Here is a 20,653-nt window from a genome sequence, read left to right as displayed (position 1 = left end):
TAAGTTGAAGGCTTTGGAGAAGTACCTAGAATAGAAATAAAGACCGTGTCAAATGCATTTAAGTTCGATTTATTTATTTTACAGAACGATGAGTGAAAGTTGTTTATAGAATGAATTAAAAAAAATGAAAATCCAGGTCGTAAAATTTGTGTGTGCTTCTTCAAGGGTATTTTTGAGTAAATTTCATGTAATGAACTGATAAGGTTCAATATTTCATTGTCATGTAAATGCGGCGAAATATATGTGGAGCAATTTTCAGCATAAAATGAAATTCCATTTCATCAGATGGAAGCCCGAGTTTTAAAAAATAAAGCGAACCGAGTAACAATGCGACAATTCATGAAACCAAAACAAACTGTCAACATCAGTAATAGTAAAGTAAAAAATTGGTATGGCCCCTCTCTCTCGAGAGGCAATTCTATCGCTTATTCTTTATTGCAATCCCTTTCCTTTGTTGCTAATGCCGGCGTGTTGTGGCACGAAGAAATAATTTTCCGAAGAACAAACGTCAAAGAAAAATGCGCTTCGAGAGGATTTTTAATAATTCGAGAAACGCGAAATCAAAGTGATGCGGCCGTTTATGCCATATTTGCGAAGTACACTGTTATCAAAAAGACCGTCTTGCGTTTTATTGTTTAGAAGTAAAAATAAAAATGCGGCAGTATAAAAAATAAATAAAACTCGCAATAAACGCGAATCATAAAATCGACGCATTTCTTTAACAAATGGCGGCTTTTGTCATCTAAATTTGATGGAGTTGCGCACCGGCGTCGAAATTCGACGCTCTCCCTTAAATTATCAGTAGGTAGACCGCGCTAGTGTCGTTTAGGTGCTCGCAATGACTATTTTCTAAAATTCGGCTGTGGTCTTTGTAAGTAAATTTAAACAATAATAACACCTGAACGCTCTTAGGAAGACAAAATAGATTGAATGCATGCAATACGCACGAAAATTTATTTATCCGTAGAAATGTCAAATTTTGCAAACTTAACCCTATTTGTTTACTAACAGTTTTTTAATGTAAAATGTGTCGAGGCGCCGGAGGTCGGTAATGAGCGCTCGGGGGGTAATTCAGGGGTTGTTAATTGCGAAATTTCCGATTTCGATTGGTAGGTTAAAAATGGTTAATATTTGTTTAACTGGAGACCACTCCGAACGCTTGATTAAATAAAGTTGCTTATTTTGATGCTATTGCGCTTATTAGGAGCGTTATTAAATAGAGTGTAATTGGTAGTATCAATTCCGAATTCATCGAAAGTGTAATAATTGAGTTAATAATCAATAAGTGATGGTTTTATCGGGTGTTTGCTCTTAAAAAATGAAATGATCGCGTTAAATATGAAACTCGATCAATTTTTGTTGTTTTTGCATGTAGAAATCGAAAGTTCCACGCCATAATTATTTATGCATGAATTGATGCACGTGCTATCGGCCGTCTCAAGCGCCGGTGTCTCTTTTCCGCCGTTTTCGGTCGGATTTCGTGCAAAAAATGTCCTAGCGGTTATGTTTAAATGTAAACAGCCGAAGATGGCCGATTAGCATAATATTAAAAATCGACTCGTTCGCAGTAGGCCGTAATTGTCGCGAGAGTCTGTCGCGCCAAAATTTCTTTATTTTTCTAATTTCGTATAGTCGATGGGAAATTAGTAATTTTAAGGTATAGGCGTGTCACCTTATGTCTTGAAATGAAAGTTGCGCGACTGGCCGTTTTCTGACCAGTGGTCTTCGGCGTGGGAGGACTATTGATCCACTATACACACGCATCTAACGCACACATATACTCACCCTACAGTCTCATTTGCGCTGTCCGTTATGTTTCCATTCGTCATTATGTTTTCTGATAGCTGTGTTGCCTTTATCTGATGATCAATAATTCCCCCAGTTCTTGGAATCTACAATTTGTGTATATATATGTTGCGTTTTTATTTAAAATTTGTAGCATTTCTGTGCGTGTTTCAGTTTTCCCTTTCGTTTCTAATAGTAAATACAGGTGGTTTCGACCCACAACAGACCTTTTTTATCTATTTTATTAAATATCACTTGAAATAAAAATCAATATATCCGACGTACCTTGCTTTTAATTTCGATTATTATTATCTTATTTACCACAGTTTCTCTTCAATTTTATTTAAATATTAAATTATTCATGACTGATTAGAGATAAAATTAATAATAAATCAATAAAATCCGCTCCGATAAAAGATAAAGGCTTTATTTTTGTCATTTTAAAAGGCAACACAACGCTTATTAACACAATCATACAATCATAAAATTATCACCATGCAAAAAACTCTACCACGGCTTTTATTAAATTTTAATCTCCAATATATTAATTCGATAAAGGTCAAATACCCAAACTACTAATTAAAACCACCATTTTACAAAAATACACACGCGCGACAGTTTTATTTTATTTTAAATTCTCCCCCTTCATCCCGACTTGATACATATAAACCTTCGAAAGTCCGGATTTATTTATGATATACACTTTTTGTTCAATTCTCGATCCACCAAATAAATAATGGGTGTCTACAACGTCTATTATTACACTTAAACCAAAGAAATATTTACTACTAGATGGAACATTAACAAGGTTACGACGATATTTTCAGACACCAATTTGTTGTTGCAATTAGTTCATAAACAGAAACAGAAAATCAATTGTTTTTTCTCTGATTACGCACCGAAAACGAAAAACGATTCGACGTAATTGTGCCAACGTTTCCTTCGTAAACAACGCAGAAACAAATTAATTCTCCAACAGATGTTGTTAAAGTTAACATAAATAAAAAATTATAAAGGTTCATTTGAGTGTTTGCTACATCGACTTATTCGAATTTTTCCTAACAATTCAGTTTTTGTGATCGAGAAAAAATTAATACGATGTCGGCTTTTACACTTCATTGAAAATAGCAGTAACGAATGAGGTATTAAGAGTGCTTACAAAATGTTATTTATTTAGAATTTCTAGAGCTTGCAAAATCATCAAACTGAGTACACACGAATAACATTGTTTGAAGTTTTTCGAAAACATATTTTTTAATTTAATATCATTTTATTTCCTTCAAAATTGTTTGAAATATATTCAGCTCCAATCTATATCTGGGAGTGTTCAATCCAACAAAAAGATTACATAAATCTCTTGAACAATCCTCCTTGGGACAACTAATACTCCCATTTAAAATTAATTGCTGAACAGAGATTTTTCTTCGTATGATTTGCAGAGTTCAAATGTTAGTCCTACTAACAAAACTCTTGTTCAAAAATTGTTTGTTTGATTTTTTTTCTAAAATATTATTAGTGTTGTAGTCACGAAATTATTCCACAACTACTTACGTTTCGTTTTATGTAACTCTGACATAACTTGGGTTTCCCTAGAAATAAAAAAACAACGCTTTTTGTGCACTATAAAAATCGTATACACGTCAATTTAGTTCCGTTGATATTTTGAATTATTTATGATAAATTTATTGTCACTACTTTATAGAAAAAAGTACATTAATGTATGTTATTGTAACCTTTAAACGCTAACATAATTATTTGAGATTTCAATGTATTGTCAAAGAGTAAAATCAAACTTTTGTCTACAAAATTATCACGTTTTTTAAGTCATTTAGAAAATATTTTATTATCTTCGACAATTTTGGGACAAACAGTTGTTTCAATCCAGCTTTTACTGCGTTTCGATTACGAGGATAAAAGAGATAAAAGATAAAAAAGTTCGTTTTTCATTTTAACCAGAGTATTTATTATTTAAGGTTGGTTAATTTTGTATAGGCATTCAGCATTCTCGTGCGCTAGATATACCAAAAATATTACACACTTCCTTTGTACTTTATTTTATGAAATTTTTTGTGTATTTGTAATTCTTCACTATATTTATCATTCCGGTGCTTTTTAAAAAGAAAAATTTTGTACTTTTACCATAAACACCATTAAATTTTGAAACTAAATAGTCGTAGTGTTTACAAACAATATTTGTCAAACACCCTTAAAAACAGTGAAAAGCGGAAAAACAGTTCGATAGGAACACATGAACGATTTCCACATTGTCTTCACCAGAATTTTATTGTTGGCCCGCAGATCAATAAATAATAAGAATTGACATTTTTTCCCATCAATAAATAAAACCTATTTGTTAAAAGTCGGTAAAAAAATTACACACACACGTAATTCGTGAAACTTCTTTCATTACCATTAAATTTTCAAAATCGCCTCATCAAAAAGTCCCCGTAACCGCGATTAGTCAAAATATAATTACCAAGAAACGTGGCTATCGTGGACTCCCTCATTTATAATTAACAAAAAAATCATCGATATAATTCGACGATTATCGTGATCCTTCGATAGTTCACTGTCCATTCCCATTCAAACAAATTCGGGAATTTTAGTAAATCGAACTGAATTAAAATAATTGACTTTAATAACATAACTTTCGTTTTTACATGCGAGCTTTTTCTATGAATTATTTTAAATATGAGTGGTGGTTGAAACGAAGGAGGGGGTGCATTTGGCGGTGGTGGGGGTTTCTGTCATACAGATACGAACCGTGTACTTCCCTTATGATACTATATTCTGTTTGTACTCAACTCCAGAGGGTTCACGTGCACATTAATTGACAGTTATGTGGTGTTTTTTGCTGTGTTGCGACCGAATTTTCGCCCTTATATGGTTGGTATTGCATGACGTATAGTAATTGTTTGGTTTTTTTCAACAGTAGTGCTAACTTTTTCGATGAAAAATTCACTGCTATCGACGTGCTGTGTAGCATATATTTATTTATCGTTACACACGATAGTATCTCTTTTAAACATAAAAATTACAACCTGTTTTGTGCCCAATAATGATATAATAAATTTAATCAATATTATTAATGTTACTACGTTGTGTAAACAATGACGGTAATAACGTTAGATAGATTAGTCGCGTACGAGCGCTATTTTTTAATAATTTTCATTTTATAACGTTGGTAGTTAATTAATCCCCACCCACCCACCCTCTTTAAAAAATACCACACAAAATGTCAATAGTCTAATGCATTTTCCGTGCACATTCATTTGTTTATGGTATAAAATAAAATCATGATTGATGTTTATGTGGATAAAGTAATGTCGAGAGTGTATAAAAATTTATATTTTCCATTTTCTTGTAATTTCCTTACTTTTATTCCGGCGCTTTAGGCGTCGTAAGTAAAATATTGAATTATACTCGAATTATACTTTAAAATCAGGAAGGGTTGCATGTCACAGAAAAGTTTAGTTTTTATTTTTTGCGCTTTTTCGAAAAAAATAATTGCTGATTTAAATTTGTAATCTTTGTATTCAAATATTAAGTGCTCTGACATGTTGAAAAGTGGTTTTCAACTTTCGTATATAGCGTGATCTATTTATAAAAGTGTTATCTGAAACGTATATTTCTGTCGTGTGATAATTCGGAAAATTAGGCGGACGAACATCCGAGTAGATGTTTTTTATTGATTGTAGAATACTTGAAACGATTTCTTTCCTCGGCACGTTTGTAAAACCTACTGAAATTATTTATTTATAGACACATCATCATTAAATAATTAAGCATCCTATTACAAATCGGTATTAAACGAATCCTACATGAAAAAAATATCTCCACATTCATTACGAGACTATAACGTTATACCAAGTATTATTTATTTATTTCATTTATTAAATTCTCCTTCCTGCGTAGGACGTAATATGGATTAACTTCAACTTAATTACAACTGAAGTTGTTTTCAAACAACTTCAGAACCAATAATACGCTTTAAATTTTTATGAAACGTCTTGCTTTTTATATTCTTTTGAACTTACTTTAATACTGACGTTATTTACACGGTTTTGAGCAAAGTTGTTTGTATCCACTTTTTGTTAAATTAAATTTTGACGTTACATCGCATTAAACGAAATTCAATGAACTGGAAAAATATAAAGTTTTTGCGATATTTGTTATTGAAAACGTCGAACCGACACAACTACGCAAATATAAGCTTTCTTTGAAATGTCAAGCTGCATTTTAAAACATACGGAATGACGAAAAATGGATTTTAATGTCGAAAAATAGCTCTCGACGGTGCTTTAGTATAATAATAACATCTATAAAAATACAATTCCAAGATTCTTAAACACGCCAAACAATAACAACTCTTGATCGAATTTGCATATTGATTTCGCGTTCCGATTTAAATATCAGCCATTCGAGGATTTAAAACGTTTTAATAACGGATTAACGTCGTTTTTACCACGTATTCAACTGTCGTGAAACAATACGTCGAATTTCCCATCGATTTTACACGTTCGGACCGTACGTATAATATACGTTATTGTAACTAGAGTGAACGTAATTCGATCATTTCTGTGCTGCTCGTAGAATTTGCGTATTGATTGTATACCTCCCGAATGAAATTTCGACCGGTTTCATTGTGATGTAAATGCTCACGTTCTAAGCGCAATAAAGTGTCTTCTAATTCTTACAATTATACATGCGGGTGTTAATAAAACTTCCAGTATCGCCACCCCACATCCAGCTCTTCGCTATTTTCTCTTGAAAACTGGCAAAACCTAGGGGAGAATCCGAAATGAGGGAAACAACATGAATCATACTTCCTTACGGACTTGACTCTAACCTAGCACTACGCGCAAATATTTAATGATGGGATCATTAGGAGGAATTCGGCAATGGTCACGGGGACAAGTACGCAGGGCCCCCGATGACGCGCCAGAATCAAAATTTATGATAATCAAATAAAGCGGACAGTTATTTTGACCCTCCAAGACGTGAGGTCAAATCGATAGGGACAGGCTCCGAAATGTTTAAGATTTCTCGTAAATAATGACCAGAGCTTTCCCTTTTTCTTTCCAACTCCATCAAGGGTCTATTACGGAGTTTAAGATTTCGCATTTTTACGGACCTACCATGAGTTAGAACCATATTTTTAGACATTTGATAAAAACGGGGTAACAAACAATACAAGAAAAAAATAACGGCAACTTTATTAAAAATTATTATTACTATTATTATTATAAATATATTTTTTTTGTATCAGCATCAAATAACAGTGATAACATCTGATTTTTAAAAATCTCTTGAATATTACAAAAAAATGAGAACAGAAGAGGTCCCATTGCTGACGCTTGCAGTACCAAAACCGTTAAATTTTGTCTACTGATTATATAACCAAATTTCTTGGTAGTATGGAAAATTAAAAAATATTCCGAAGTTATACATCGTCCAGTCATGCCAACGAAGACAAGGACGGCACGAAAGCGGTTACGCTTAATGCAAATTAAAGGCCTTTCAAAGGCCGAAGAAAATTATAAACAGCGTGAAATATTCGTTATCGGTTAGAGTATCGTGTAAACAATGACTAGTTTTAAACTTTACTGGAAAAGAAATATCGATAAAAAGTCACTAAATCCGTTTCGTAAGATTTCACCTTAAACTGTTGACAAAACCAAGCGAGAGGGCAAAAAATCCACAAAATTTATTCAGTGCGTGAAGTCCAGAAAGGTACACGTTTAAAAATCAAAAAAGTTGTACAATTGCAAAACACATAAAGAAAAAGTTCTTAAATTAATTAAAAATAAAAAACAAAGCAACCTTTTGTTTTAAAAGTTGTTACTATGCTACAGAGAATCTGGTAAAGTGATGACTCGCCATGACTGTGTAAAAAATTAATTTGCATTATTTCTTAATTGTGTCTAGCTATTAACAATTTTGAAAGAGGACACATTTTTTCACGAACTAGCTAATATTGTAATTTAATATTATACTTTTGACAAGTTCTAACATCATTATTGCGAAAATAAAGCTAGAGAAGCTCCTCCTTTTACAAGGTCATTAAACACATTTAACGAATAATGCAAAATAAAGCAGCAGTTAGTTTTTTGCAGCATCACTGCGGGCCATCATTTCACCATCGATTCTCATGGAGAACAGGCCGGAACTATTTCTCATCTATTTCAGCGTAGCGACAGCCTTAAAAGGAAGTGCAAGGTTCCAAGCAAATGCTAAAATACAGTTTAATAATATCACCAAGATAACAAAAGAATAGCAGTCATTAAATTTTGAACGACACAATAAAAATATATACCTACATTAACAATGACAAATTAAAATAAACGGTACAAAAAACTGTAAAATAGTAGTCAAAATACAGTAATTCACATTTATAAAACTGCATTGTTTTTTTTTTATGTCACTCGTCCTTGAATTAGTTGCCTAAAGGTTAATTAAACTTCTTTAAAACAATAATACAGGATTATATCCATTGTCAGATAACATTTTTTGCCACAAATGTCCCCTTTTTGGGAAGACTGAAAATTTTATGACTTTAATAATAATAGTAATAATAATATGATAAAAATAGTCGAAGTTTATTTCGACAAAACTGCTCCCTGGGGGCGCAAATTTCACGGGATTCTTCAAATTACACAAGCACGGACAATGTGACAACGGGAAAAAATTGTCCCTCAGCAATAATAACAACTTTAACTTCAAGTGTTTATTTATACTTCGGAAGAATGTCACGTGGAAGCTTGTTTAATTTAAAGAGAAATTTGGTATTGAACGTGCGATTGCCGATCCGCATGTTGACGTCTTAACCGCATGTAATATAATATAATGTAGGCTATATATGATAAGATATTAAATAAAGATTTGGGTAGTAATTTCGGAAATTTTCGGCAGGTTCACAAAAGATGGTTAATTTAGTCACGGACCAGCCGTAAGCTTATTTTGAATAACTATAAATGTAAGAATCGATTAAAATGATGAGTTTATGAGTAATAGAGTTTATTTTATGCGCAGGGACCTATAGAATCATTGCATGTCGCCTACACGACAATATGATGACATCCGTCACGTTACCCTCAACTTCTGGTCCCTTACACGGAGGATACTCCTCAGTAGCCGAGGAAACAACAAGCAGCGAGCCCGAGTTCGAAACACCTCGTCCAGTAAAACGTTGTCTAGTAACACCACTAACCGATTCATGCAAAAAGCGGAGAAAACAATCGACACCAGTCCGAATTTCAGCAGCCGAATCCGACGTTCATACCGAAGGTAAGCCAAGTTCGACCTCCCCCGAGCCAGAACTGCAGTGTCCCGTGTGCCAATTATATTTCAACACCTCTGAGCAACTACAAAACCACGTAATATCGGATCATTCCGCGGTCGAATGCAAGAAGGAACCGGAAGAGTTCGTGGTGAACCCGCAGGAGCGCGCCGAAACGCCCTTGGAACTGACGTCGAACAGAGCAGAGGTGCCATGGATGAACGAGCTGCAGGGCAAGGAATGGATAAACCCAAATTTGCACGGCTTGCCTTTCAACCCCACAAATCCGATGTTTATGACCTTACCTCAGTTTGCACAGCCCGATAATATGCCGAGGCAGCCGATCAGAATATTCAACCCGGACGCGTACTGCGACCTGTGCAACAAGGAATTTTGTAACAAATATTTTTTAAAGACTCACAAGGCCAACAAGCACGGCATCTATTCCGATCCTCCCTCGTCAGAGCCTTTAGTGAATAACGTAAACATTGCTTCTTATGCTGGAACGATTAAACTCCCAACTTCCGTGCCAAGTGTAGAAATATCAACCGTTAAAAATGAAAAATCCGCCAACATGATCAACCCCTTCAACAATTTGTTCCCAAATCCGTTCTCAAACAAATCCTTCCCGCAGAAAACAAACAAACCGAATCTCCCGAATTTATATGAAAGTGAATCGAATGAAAATGTTCCTAATTCAAATGGTTTCTCATCAAACAGTGAAAGTGATAAAGTTACTCCAGATGACCAACCAACTGAAGAATCATCTAGTCCTAGAAACGTACAAACCGAATCTACCTCATTTAAAAATGATTCTGAAGGGGGAATCTATTACATTCCCCAAAGCAAAATGTCTCCAGGTAACGATATAGAAATATCCAATCGCCTGAGAAGAATCGGCGTCATGAATCCTAAAGCATTTTGTGAGATATGTTGCAAAGAATATTGCAACAAATACTTTTTGCGGACCCATAAAATGAAACGTCACGGTATCTACATTCCCGATGACAAAGAAAAAGACAGCAAACCCGAAAGCGGCGGCAATTTTCCTTGGCAGAATAACATGCAAACTAGTCCTTTAAATTTAATAATGACAGAACAATCGAATACCGATCGCAAAACTACCTCACCATCGGACATCAGTTGCGACATATGCGGAATCAAATTCCAGAACGCCAGTCTATCTCAGCTACACAACGTGAGCGTCCATTCGAAAAACTATCCGAAAGAAGAAGACCAACAACACCAGGATCAGGCAGGCGAAGAATGCAAGAAAGAAAGTTCCTCGAACGAAAAATCGCTGAACGCCGAAGCGATCAGCGAAGATTTGCAAAAACTTCAAACGATGATTCTGCAACTGAACGAACTCGACGTGAGCAAAGTGTGTACGACTTGCAACGCGTGCAACAAAGAGTTCGAAAATCGTTATTTTTTACACGCCCATATGATGACAGAGCATGGAATCTTGCTCGACGATGTTGCAGACGGTGATAAACCTGTTGAATCCGAAAACAGTTCGAATAATAATACCATGTGCGATTTGTGCGGCAAAGACGTTCAAAATGTCGACGAAATGAAGAAGCACTTGTTAGAATCTCATCCCAATCATCAGGGAAATATCGACAATATCAAGGAGGAGTTTAACGGTTTCAGTACTCCGGAAAAGACCGTCAACAGGATACCGGTTTCGAACGCGGAACGTAGAATCAGCATGAACGTGACTCCGACGAGTAGCTATTGCGACATTTGCAATAAAGAATTGTGTAATAAGTATTTCATGAAGACGCATATGCAGAGAATGCACGGGATAGAGATCGAGAACGGTGCACAGATCGGCGGAGTGATTTGCGACATATGCAATAAAGAGTTGTGCAGTAAATATTTTTTAAGAGTTCACAAGCACAATACTCATGGTATAGTCGAGTACGGTACTAGTCTTTTGCAGCCGCGTAAGAACGAAGGTGAGACGACGACCGCGGCAACCGCGCCTCATCTGCCTGCCGAACCTGATCCGGCTTTGAAACCAGCGGATTTGGCCGACTTGAGTCATCGCTATTTCACCCATTTCACCGAGGTTTGCTCTATATGTAGTCGACGTTTCCGCAGCACGAAATGGCTGAAGGCACATCTGTTGAGCGACCACGGTCAAGTCGGAGCGGAAAAATGGGCTGAATTAGAGCAGCAGTTGCAACAGAGCATCGGCCAGCATTCAAAAGCCGGGATAAAGAGCGAACGCGGTAGTCCGACGCTGAAAATACCGAACGGCGGTCAAGAGAGAAAAGAAGTCGGTATACAAAACGTCCTCTCGAGTTTGTTTGGGGTTGACGAATCAAGTACAAAAAGTTATCCATGTTCCTATTGCCCTTTTACGACTCCTCTCCTTCCGTTACTGTTCGTACACGAAAGATCTCATACGATGTCGACGGACGGTGCACCGTTGAAGTGTCCAGTGTGCACCCAAAGCTTCCTGCAGCCAGAATTGTTGCAGCATCACATGTTTGCTCAACATCCATTTCTTCCCTTGCCGCCGTTTTTTAATGGGAACGAGAACCCTGGCGAGACGTCCAAGGAGCCGTCCGAGAACGCCGAAGACGACGATGGAGGAGGCAAGAACAAGAAGAAGGGGAAGGGGAAACGAGTCGAATTGTCGCCAGAAATCGGACAAAGTTTGAAAGACGTGGCGAAAAGGGCGCAAGTTCCTGCTGCATATGCGTTGCCTCAGGGGGGCGAGGATGCGGGGTACGTGATGCAGGCGTTTTTGGTCGAGGAGGCTGCAGCGGAAAAAAGAATCGTGCCGGCCGTTGTGTTCTTGCCGGTATTCCAAAAGCAGCCCGCACCTCTCACCGTTACATTCACTCTCACCCCGGCCTAAGCAGTTTCCTACACGTAGTTTGCATAGATGTGACATATTTTTTTAAGAAACTATCGATGGCGATTCGACGACACCTGTGATTTTTATTAATTTTATTTGATTATATTGTATAATCTTAAAGAAGTATATATAAGCGTATTCCTATATTTGCAAGAGGCCTCATATATTATGGGGAACATATGAGCACATATTTTTATGCAAATACCGGAAAGACTGAGTGAAATTTTATATAGTCTGTTGATTTTCACTTTAAAATATCGAGATACTGATGTTTTGTACGATAGAAAGCTTTAGGTGATGTTTAAAGAAGTTCCTATTTTATCTCTCGATATGATACTATTCGTTCACAAGTGTGTATGTATTGAGTTGTTAGATGTAGCTTGCTCAACAGTCAGTTAACGTTCCGCATGCCCAGTCCACGCAACTCAGGTTCCTGGTAAATTCATCGAAATTTACTCCTCGAACCCATCCAACTATCGAAAACCATCACCTGCTCTTGGTTTTGGTCAGTTGCATGGTCAAATTTTTGGGGAGTCCCCGGACAAGCGCAACTCAGGGTTAGCTGAAACGAGTACAATCAGACCTCAAACGCGGCATGACCGTTTTCCTGTCTCGAGTTCCTGACTAGTAGTAGGATATATCACGTTCACATGATCACTTGTCTCCGCCGGGGCGGCGGTCCCTCCGGACCGCCCCTTCTGCGGCCTATATCAGCAACGCGCCTCTGACCCGTCGTCTATCCGTATTTTTTAGTTCGTTGTTCAGTTCAGTCCCACGGCCGGGCGTCTTCCACGCTCCATATCCTCATAAACTCCAGATTAAAATGTTGCCGGACGACGTGACGCCGAATAACTACTGGACGCCATACGTTGCCTCCGCAGTACAATCAATACCCTCATAACTTTGTCAATTATGCCACTCTAACCTCCACCGAGCTAAAATCAACCTAAACATTCCACAAGACGCGAGCGCCCAAGTCGTCCCGGTAGCATCCCCAATACACGCCCTCGCCACCGGGGACACGCCACCGCACGACCACAGCCCACGACGTCGATGTTTATCTCGACGCATCGATAATAAACCAAAATCGAAAGCAAACACACGAAATTTTTTTCATCCGTCAAATTTCAAAATCATGCTCATTCCGCGATCGTCGGTAGGCGAGGGCGTCTTGTCGATTTCAAACGGAATCTTTTTTTTAAAGTGAGAGATCGTTTTTTGAGTCTTAAAAGCCTTCGGACGCATCAGGTGCCACTTTGAATAGATTTCCTTTGAAGCCGACGTGGGTCTTAAACGTCGGCAAACATTCCACCGGTAACTAACATATTGTTTGAATTGTTGTATAGTACAAAACTGACTACCTTTGCTAATTACTAGTTATAATACTAAGCTGTGTGCCTTGAGTAATTGCAAAATGACCTGCTATTTCATAATGTAACAGCCTGGGTGCTATGAAATATTATATCTATGTTTTTACATTGTAAGGTACAAAATACAGATGTTTATAACGATACAGTGTTCGTATTCAAATTGCAGGAACGTTCGGCGTAATTACGTCGATAACGGCCACCGCGCCACCGTATAAAACGACCATTTTTGGTTTTATGACCGAATGCAAATTATTTGTGATTTCTTTACAATTTTTTGTATTATCGAAGCCCCGTCCCTATTTCCTAAATTCTGTAAACATCTGCTTTGGCGCGTGCCCACCTCCCTTCGACCTCCCCTCTCTCTAACCTTGACAAAAACCCCTAAAACGCGTTATTTTTTTTCATACTTGTAGGTAGAATTATGCATCTGTTCAACACTCGCATTATACATGCTCAATCTAGCCGAATGATTTAAAACCGGTCACGAGCAATTACGAACGTCTCCAAGATGGCCCCGGGAGGGGAAGCAATTAATTAAAGCGCTTTTTAATTAACGGCGCGCGGAGGGATGGATGATTGCCGTTACCGTTCCGCACAAATCAATTACTGCAGTCGTACGAATGCGTTTCTATAGGAAAAAATTTGAATACGAACACGTGGTATCGAACAATCGTGCTACTTGTGTAACAATACGTGCATAATTTATGTGCAAAACGCCATAGAAATGGAAGTGAGCCTTGATAAAACACTATTCGCACGTCAGTTGTTATTTAGCAGGCGACCACGTAGAAAAGGCCTCACTTTTTAACAAAAAAATTGTAAGGTGTTCGATTTAGGATTAAATGAGCAAAAAATCAAAATCGCGGTTCGTATCTCGCGGACGTTCCATGTTAATCATAAGTTGTTCGTAGTATAATGTTCCAGAACTCTCGAGGTACGAAACGCGGCACAATAAATTCTTATTCGTTAAAAATTTTTTAATACGGGTTCTATGATTGCGTTACGCTAACTTATCTGTATGTGTTGAATTTTTTTAGGAATCGCGTTGGAGTTTTACCTTATTTTTAAAAATTTAGAGATATGTGTTACGAATTTAGTGCACACTGTCCTAAAAAGTGTCCGCACGTCTAGTCCTAAACTAGTCATTTTTTTATTAATTAATTAATTAGTGGATTAATTTAAACAGTCGTCGTTTATTTATCGATTCTAGTCAGCGTTGTGTGCGCATTTTTCTGTGTTTTAATTAAATACGATTGTTTACTTTGGCGATAAATTGTGTTTAATTTGGTTGACTTTTTTAGGTGACAGTGTGTATAACTTTGTCTAAATGTTTGGGCTACAAGAAAATCCCGCAATAATAGAAACCCTTAGCAACAAAAGGTTGCAGAATGTTTTCGACGTTACAGAAATTCTATAATTATTGTCCTATTGATTTCCTATCGTATTCGTTTATCTCTAGCACATCTCAAACCGCAGAAACCTTTGTCGCTTCATTGGCGTGCAGCTTTATAACTTCATCTCTCTCTCGGAAAATCCGGGTCCGCTAACATTTATTATTTTCTTTAATTTACGTATTCACTCGGATGATCGGATGATAGAAAGATAGATAAAAATTCGGTCGGTTTGCGTCCTCCGATAAACCGAGCAATGACGGACGCGGCTTTTGTTTGCGGATGCAATATTTGAGTGCGTTTTTAATGAAAGTCGTAAAAGGAAATTGGTATTTTGTAAAACTGTGTAGCGCGATGAAAATAATAAAGGTCCGGCGACTATGGATTTTGCCCTCGCTTGTTTGGTCATTTAGCTGCCACCCCTGATAAAAGAAATGGGATAAACCTATATTTTTCCAAATCCACATTTCAGTAAATTTACGACTCACATATAAAGGCGCGGTTTCGGCGTGCGGAAAGCAACGTCATACACTCGGAGAAACTTAATGAAATAGGCCGGCTTCCCAATTATGAAATTGAAACCGCCGTATTATTAAAAGTTTTTTCTCGTCTTATCATCTAAAGGAGAATAATTTTTATAATTTCTCTTTGTCATCTCTAGGATACGAAATGAAAAAGTGTATTTTTGCCGGAAGCAGTTTCTTCGTCGAGGCCGGTAATCTAATTTACACAACACGCATCGAGGTTTTCTCTGTCTTTTATCTATTTTATAAATTTATCTTTTTCCTCCCTTAATTTCTGGGAATCACTCCAATTTTCTCTGTGTCTTTACACATTTTTCCGTTTTTATTTATTTCGGCCCTACCTCCCGAATTGTTTTTCACAAAACTCGCTCATATATCATTCATAAAAACGTGGCTCAACCCTAATGCCACCAAATTGATAATTCGATTGACTCAGCTAAAACACTAATTACCACCACGGAATTAATATTGCAAGAAAATTTTCTACCTCCGACTATAAAATATTCACGCGGACAATCAAACGTGCTTAATGAAATTTAACGAGTTCCTTTCGCACCCCCTTCACCCAATTACCGTAAAATTTTCACAAGGTACGGTGTTTAATAAACGAATTGTTTCCACTTTTTGTGATTTAGGGGTGGCCGCGTGCAGCTGGTCGCTCGAACCTCCCGATTTTTATTAAAAAAACCACGTATTTGGCGAAGTTTTCGTTTAATCCGTTGTTATTGTGGCGACAGGCAGATGTTCGGAATGACATCAAAATATGTAATTATTGTAAAATGAGGGTCGTATTTTACGCAAAAGGGGAATTTCGTCCCAAAGGGGTAGTCCGTCGTACTACCGACGACAAACAACAGGTTTAACCGTATGTTGATTTCCAGATTTGTGCAAAATCGTCGGGCACGTGTCCTTTTCTCTTGTTATTAAAGCTGGCGTTCCTTTGTTGAATCCTTCAAAATCGTAACGGGAAGATTAAATTGATTTCTCCCTTCGCATTTAGGGTGAAATTTCAAATGCACAAATAAAATAAACACGCGCTTTTAGGGGCAAACGGGGTAAAATTGGCAAGTTGCAGCCGTCCCATTGTCAACGATAATCCTTTATCAAAAACGGCGGAAGATTAATTCTTTCAATCCGTCGGTCGGTCGGTCGATCGGTCGGTGTCACCGTGCAGTCAGTCAAGAGTAGTCCAAACATTTAGTACCCACGACGCCACACGAAACACAATTAGTACTACAGAATTGTCGCGGTTCCGACGAAATCTCAACGAGAACGAGGAGAGCAGAGCAGAGGCGACGATTCTCTATTGAATTGTTCTTTTAGGACTTTCTTAGGGTTCATGCAAACGACTGTATCGTTGTTTCGTGGAATCGAGACGAATCTGTATTGTGATAGGTGATCAAAGAAGCGGGAGAGCCGCTGTGTCCGTCACTACCTCTATATCTTTCCGGTTTCCCGGAGATGGATGACCACGGTGCAAGCCGAGGAGTTCCTGTCAGCTTTATAAACAAATTAACCTCAATTTCCAGAATCGCGACGATTCGCGACGCTGGAAATCAAAGCGTATATATCTGGAGTAAGTGACTCTGCGCGAATGTTGCTGAAAGGCGTGTTGTTATAATTATACTATAAAATCGGAGGCACAAAATCAAAATTAGTCTTAAGGATGTTTAGGATACCACATAAGTTATAGAATGTTTTTGTAGAGTATTTCACATGAGATTATATCTATTTACATTGGAGACTCAGATATATAAAATATACATATAAATATAACTATTTTCATATTATTCTGCGTTTTAAATAAGGCGCCCAATGAATGGTTTGGAATAGATTGTGTAAGTGTTTATGCTTTATCCTTTATGTGTTATGTCTGTGTATAACGTATCAAACTATTACTATCTCCCAACTGCCATCCGTTTTTTCTTTCGAACAACTTCCTAATATGTTTATAACAATATACAATACAACAAACAGATTTGAACCCGTTGTTGTTGAATATTTTATACGAGTTACCCAACAAGAATAGAACAAACTGTAACGCGGTCTCAACCAAGTATTCTGCAACCGCGACTAGATTGTATTGTTAAAGTTTTGTTGATGAATCTGTTGAGGTTGCACAATAATTGAGACGATACTCTATCGAAACGTCAATCCCCTAGCTATAGCAACCCTTTTCTTTTAAAATTTAAGTTCTATTCTTGTCGTTGGAAATATTTAATCAAAAAAAATGTAACAAACGGTCTAAATATGTGCCCGTAGTTGATCTAGTCTAATCTAGTTTTTATTTAATCATAAAAATACAAAGGGTGATATAAATAAATTTATTATAAAAAACGGCGCATGTTCTGACCGTTTCCTTAGTAACTTCTGTAGTAAAACTTACACTTTTTACATTTTCATATTCAGAAATGAGTATTATTACAATGAAATGTATTGTACTTGCTAAGCATACGGTTTAGTGGCAAATAATTATGTATTATGGATAGACCTAAGAAAAAAAAATAAAGAAATATTTGGAGAAATTACTATCACTCATTCATCTCCCACCCTCCTCTATAGTCTATATCACAGGTAAGTGTATAACTGGTTGCATACCGCTTCAGATTTTTTATCTTAAATTTTACCCTTCGGGTCATACCGCACGCAAAGAAACGATAATTTAATTAAAAGGCCATTTTTATTAAAAATTAACAAAACCATCATCTAAATGATTTTTTTTCATGCTCCTACAATATTAGACACATCGTTAAGACCCTATTAAATATTAAAGCAAAGTTTTAATGTATTATCTTGTTATTTTTGTAAGGACTCCGTAATGCGATATTCGACGGACCATAGGTCGACGACTTAAGCTCAAGACGGTACAAAAGATAATTTACTCAATTACATTACTAACGTCGCAATTCTACTCCTCGCCGATACACATTTTTCAAGAAAAAAAATAAAGGATAATCGATAAATAAGGAGCCAGGAGCACTCCTACCTACACATTAATTATGCACATTAATAATAAATGCGGGGGCAAACCTCAAATCAGATAATTACAGCTTACGCAAGCGAGGAATACGATAATTCGGTAATTTGATTAATTTTTAATTGACTATTGAACTTTACACATACAGCAACTTCTTAATTCAAATACAGTCGCACTTTCATAACTCGAACACTTTTAATTAGCACGGTTATAAAACGACAAAAGTTCGACTGTATTTCTTTTTGACCCCAGCGGTACAATGTCAAGTGTATTGAAAACTGTCACTTCATTGCCTGTGATTTTAAACCCTCAAGTACGTGGTGCCATACCGAATCCTATATTATCAGGATTACTGACGCAAATTTAAATTTCTGAATCGATAATATCATAGCCAATAAGTGTTTAATTCGATAATAGCACTGTTGGTTCTTTGTGCAAATGGCGCCTGATTGATAACTGATACGTGATGCACGTATCAGTATTAAATTTTTTATAGAAATATAGAACAAATTGCTAAATTATGGCGCGTGATCACTTTTTCATTTCTTAGATATTTGTTATTGTCGTTGGTTATTGTTGCTCATACAACGTGATAATATTTAAAATGTGTATATTTATTTTATTGACTTTTGCGGCTGACATATTTTACTAGAGTCAAGGATATAAATAAATAAATTGATTGATGTTATCATTTTCTTGCCACGCTAACCTGGAACCGTACAAAATACTTATGCGAGCTGCTCAAAGATTTTATTATTATGTTTCCAAATCTAAATTAGGGCGTAATTGGGCAACTTTATAACTTTTTCTGGAGTAAGCTGAACATCTTTACGTTCGAAACGCAGCAGGTAAGTAAAGATCTTTCTTTAGTACAGTGCGCCGGAAGGAAAAAGTCGGCTATATTTTGTCGTGTGTTATATAACTATGAGTTTCAGAACGACAAACTGATTTAGTGATTTCTCTCCTTCGACCATTGTTATAGAAAATAAATTTATACAGCTTTTTCTGCACTCGGATGATTTATGACGACTAGCCGTGCTTTTGTCAAGTTGGCGAGCGCTTTTGAGACAAGGCTATCAAAGAAATATCGGCAAAATCGCTCACGAAAAACTAAATAAGTGAATAACTTTTCCATTAGTGACGTCAAATTTTGACAAAACTGCGCTAAATTATTTTGGTTGACGTAAAATTTTAATAACCTCAATTTTTAACTAAATTATACCGTAACAATAAAATTGTCATAATGGATTTAATTTACTTTTTTCGCTTCATAAAAAAATTAACAAGCGTAGTTTAACACTATAAGTGATACATAACACGTAACTGACAGGTCATACCCAGATATACCACAAAAACTTAAAAAGGAAAAGAAAAACAATAAATGTCGCACGATTCTGGGAACGGAAATGGTCAGGTGTTTTGTCATTACAGTATTGATAAATATCTCATCGCTTGGTTAATACAATTTTGCATGGCTGATAATATTTTGTTGTTCAAAATGTTGACTGTCCTTCAAAAGTTCGCTTGAGATTTTCTTTTTTTAGATATTTCATATACGTCTGAAGTAGTATTAAAAGATATAATACCAAAAACATATTGGTTCAAGACATATTTTATGTCATTAATTTTTCATCTCCGCCTCTCAGGTCAATTTCTTACCAATATCACGGAATTAGCTGTTTCTTATTGTTTTCCTTTTGAGATATGGCTAATTGAAGACGTGAAGGTAACAATAGCATATTTATTTTTATTTTAGAAGAGTTAAGAGCAGACGGTCGAGATAAGATTTCCCAAATAAATTTTGGAGTGACGTCAACTTTCAGGTACAAGCTAATCACCACAGAAATGTATCCAACTAATTATTAACCTAACCTTTTTTAATAGAATTCTAAAATGACGTCACCAACTTTAGCGAGAGCATGAAGAAACGAATGTTAATGAGTCCTTTGCAATTAAAAGTAATAAAACTTGCTTTGTTTTGCGCGTTTTTAAAGTATTGACTACAGCTGTGTTATTTTTGTAACTTGTATAAATTTATTTTTTAGTATCACTTAAAAATTACCACTGACGTCATGACCCTGAAGGCGACTATTAGGAATTCTTGTGTACTTATAATTTCAGATTTATTGTTTTAGTTTCAATAATAAAGTAGTGACAATGTCAAGCAAAAAAAAAATAAACGAAATATAAAACAAAAATGTGAAGCTTATCGCTGCCAAGGTCTGCCTCATCGGAACAACTCCATTTTCTTGTGCTGTGTATGGTGAAGTGTGGATTTCATTTTGACTAAATTTATAAGAGACATGTCAAAAAATTTAAAGTGCATACTAGTGTTTTCACCTGGCAACACTTCAAAAAAAAATCCAAGGCCTAGTGCACATATGCAGTGACAATGCGATAAGCGGTTGCGACAAATCTTATTGTAAATGGAAAATAACTATAATTTTTAACGACG

The 20,653-nt window shown here is 36.4% G+C and overlaps 2 protein-coding genes across 2 annotated transcripts in view; one reads left to right on the top strand and one right to left on the bottom strand.

Moving 5' to 3' along the window:
• LOC135141855 (voltage-dependent calcium channel subunit alpha-2/delta-3) overlaps window positions 1-20,653 on the bottom strand; it is a 92,917-nt gene that overhangs the window by 64,638 nt on the left and 7,626 nt on the right. The gene's annotated exons all lie outside the window — the stretch shown is intronic.
• LOC135141513 (uncharacterized) lies at window positions 820-17,736 on the top strand. The gene is made up of 2 exons (XM_064072666.1): window positions 820-871; window positions 8,818-17,736. Exon 2 carries the CDS (start codon window positions 8,856-8,858, stop codon window positions 11,934-11,936), a length of 3,081 nt encoding a protein of 1,026 aa, XP_063928736.1. The 5' UTR covers window positions 820-871; window positions 8,818-8,855; the 3' UTR covers window positions 11,937-17,736.

The sequence above is a fragment of the Zophobas morio genome, unplaced genomic scaffold, assembly GCF_036711695.1.
Source record: "Zophobas morio isolate AGI-343-1 ecotype UQ-CSIRO unplaced genomic scaffold, CSIRO_AGI_Zmor_V1 ptg000044l, whole genome shotgun sequence".
NCBI classification, from domain to species: Eukaryota; Metazoa; Arthropoda; class Insecta; order Coleoptera; family Tenebrionidae; genus Zophobas; species Zophobas morio.
This window is presented reverse-complemented; position numbering and strand designations above follow the sequence as displayed.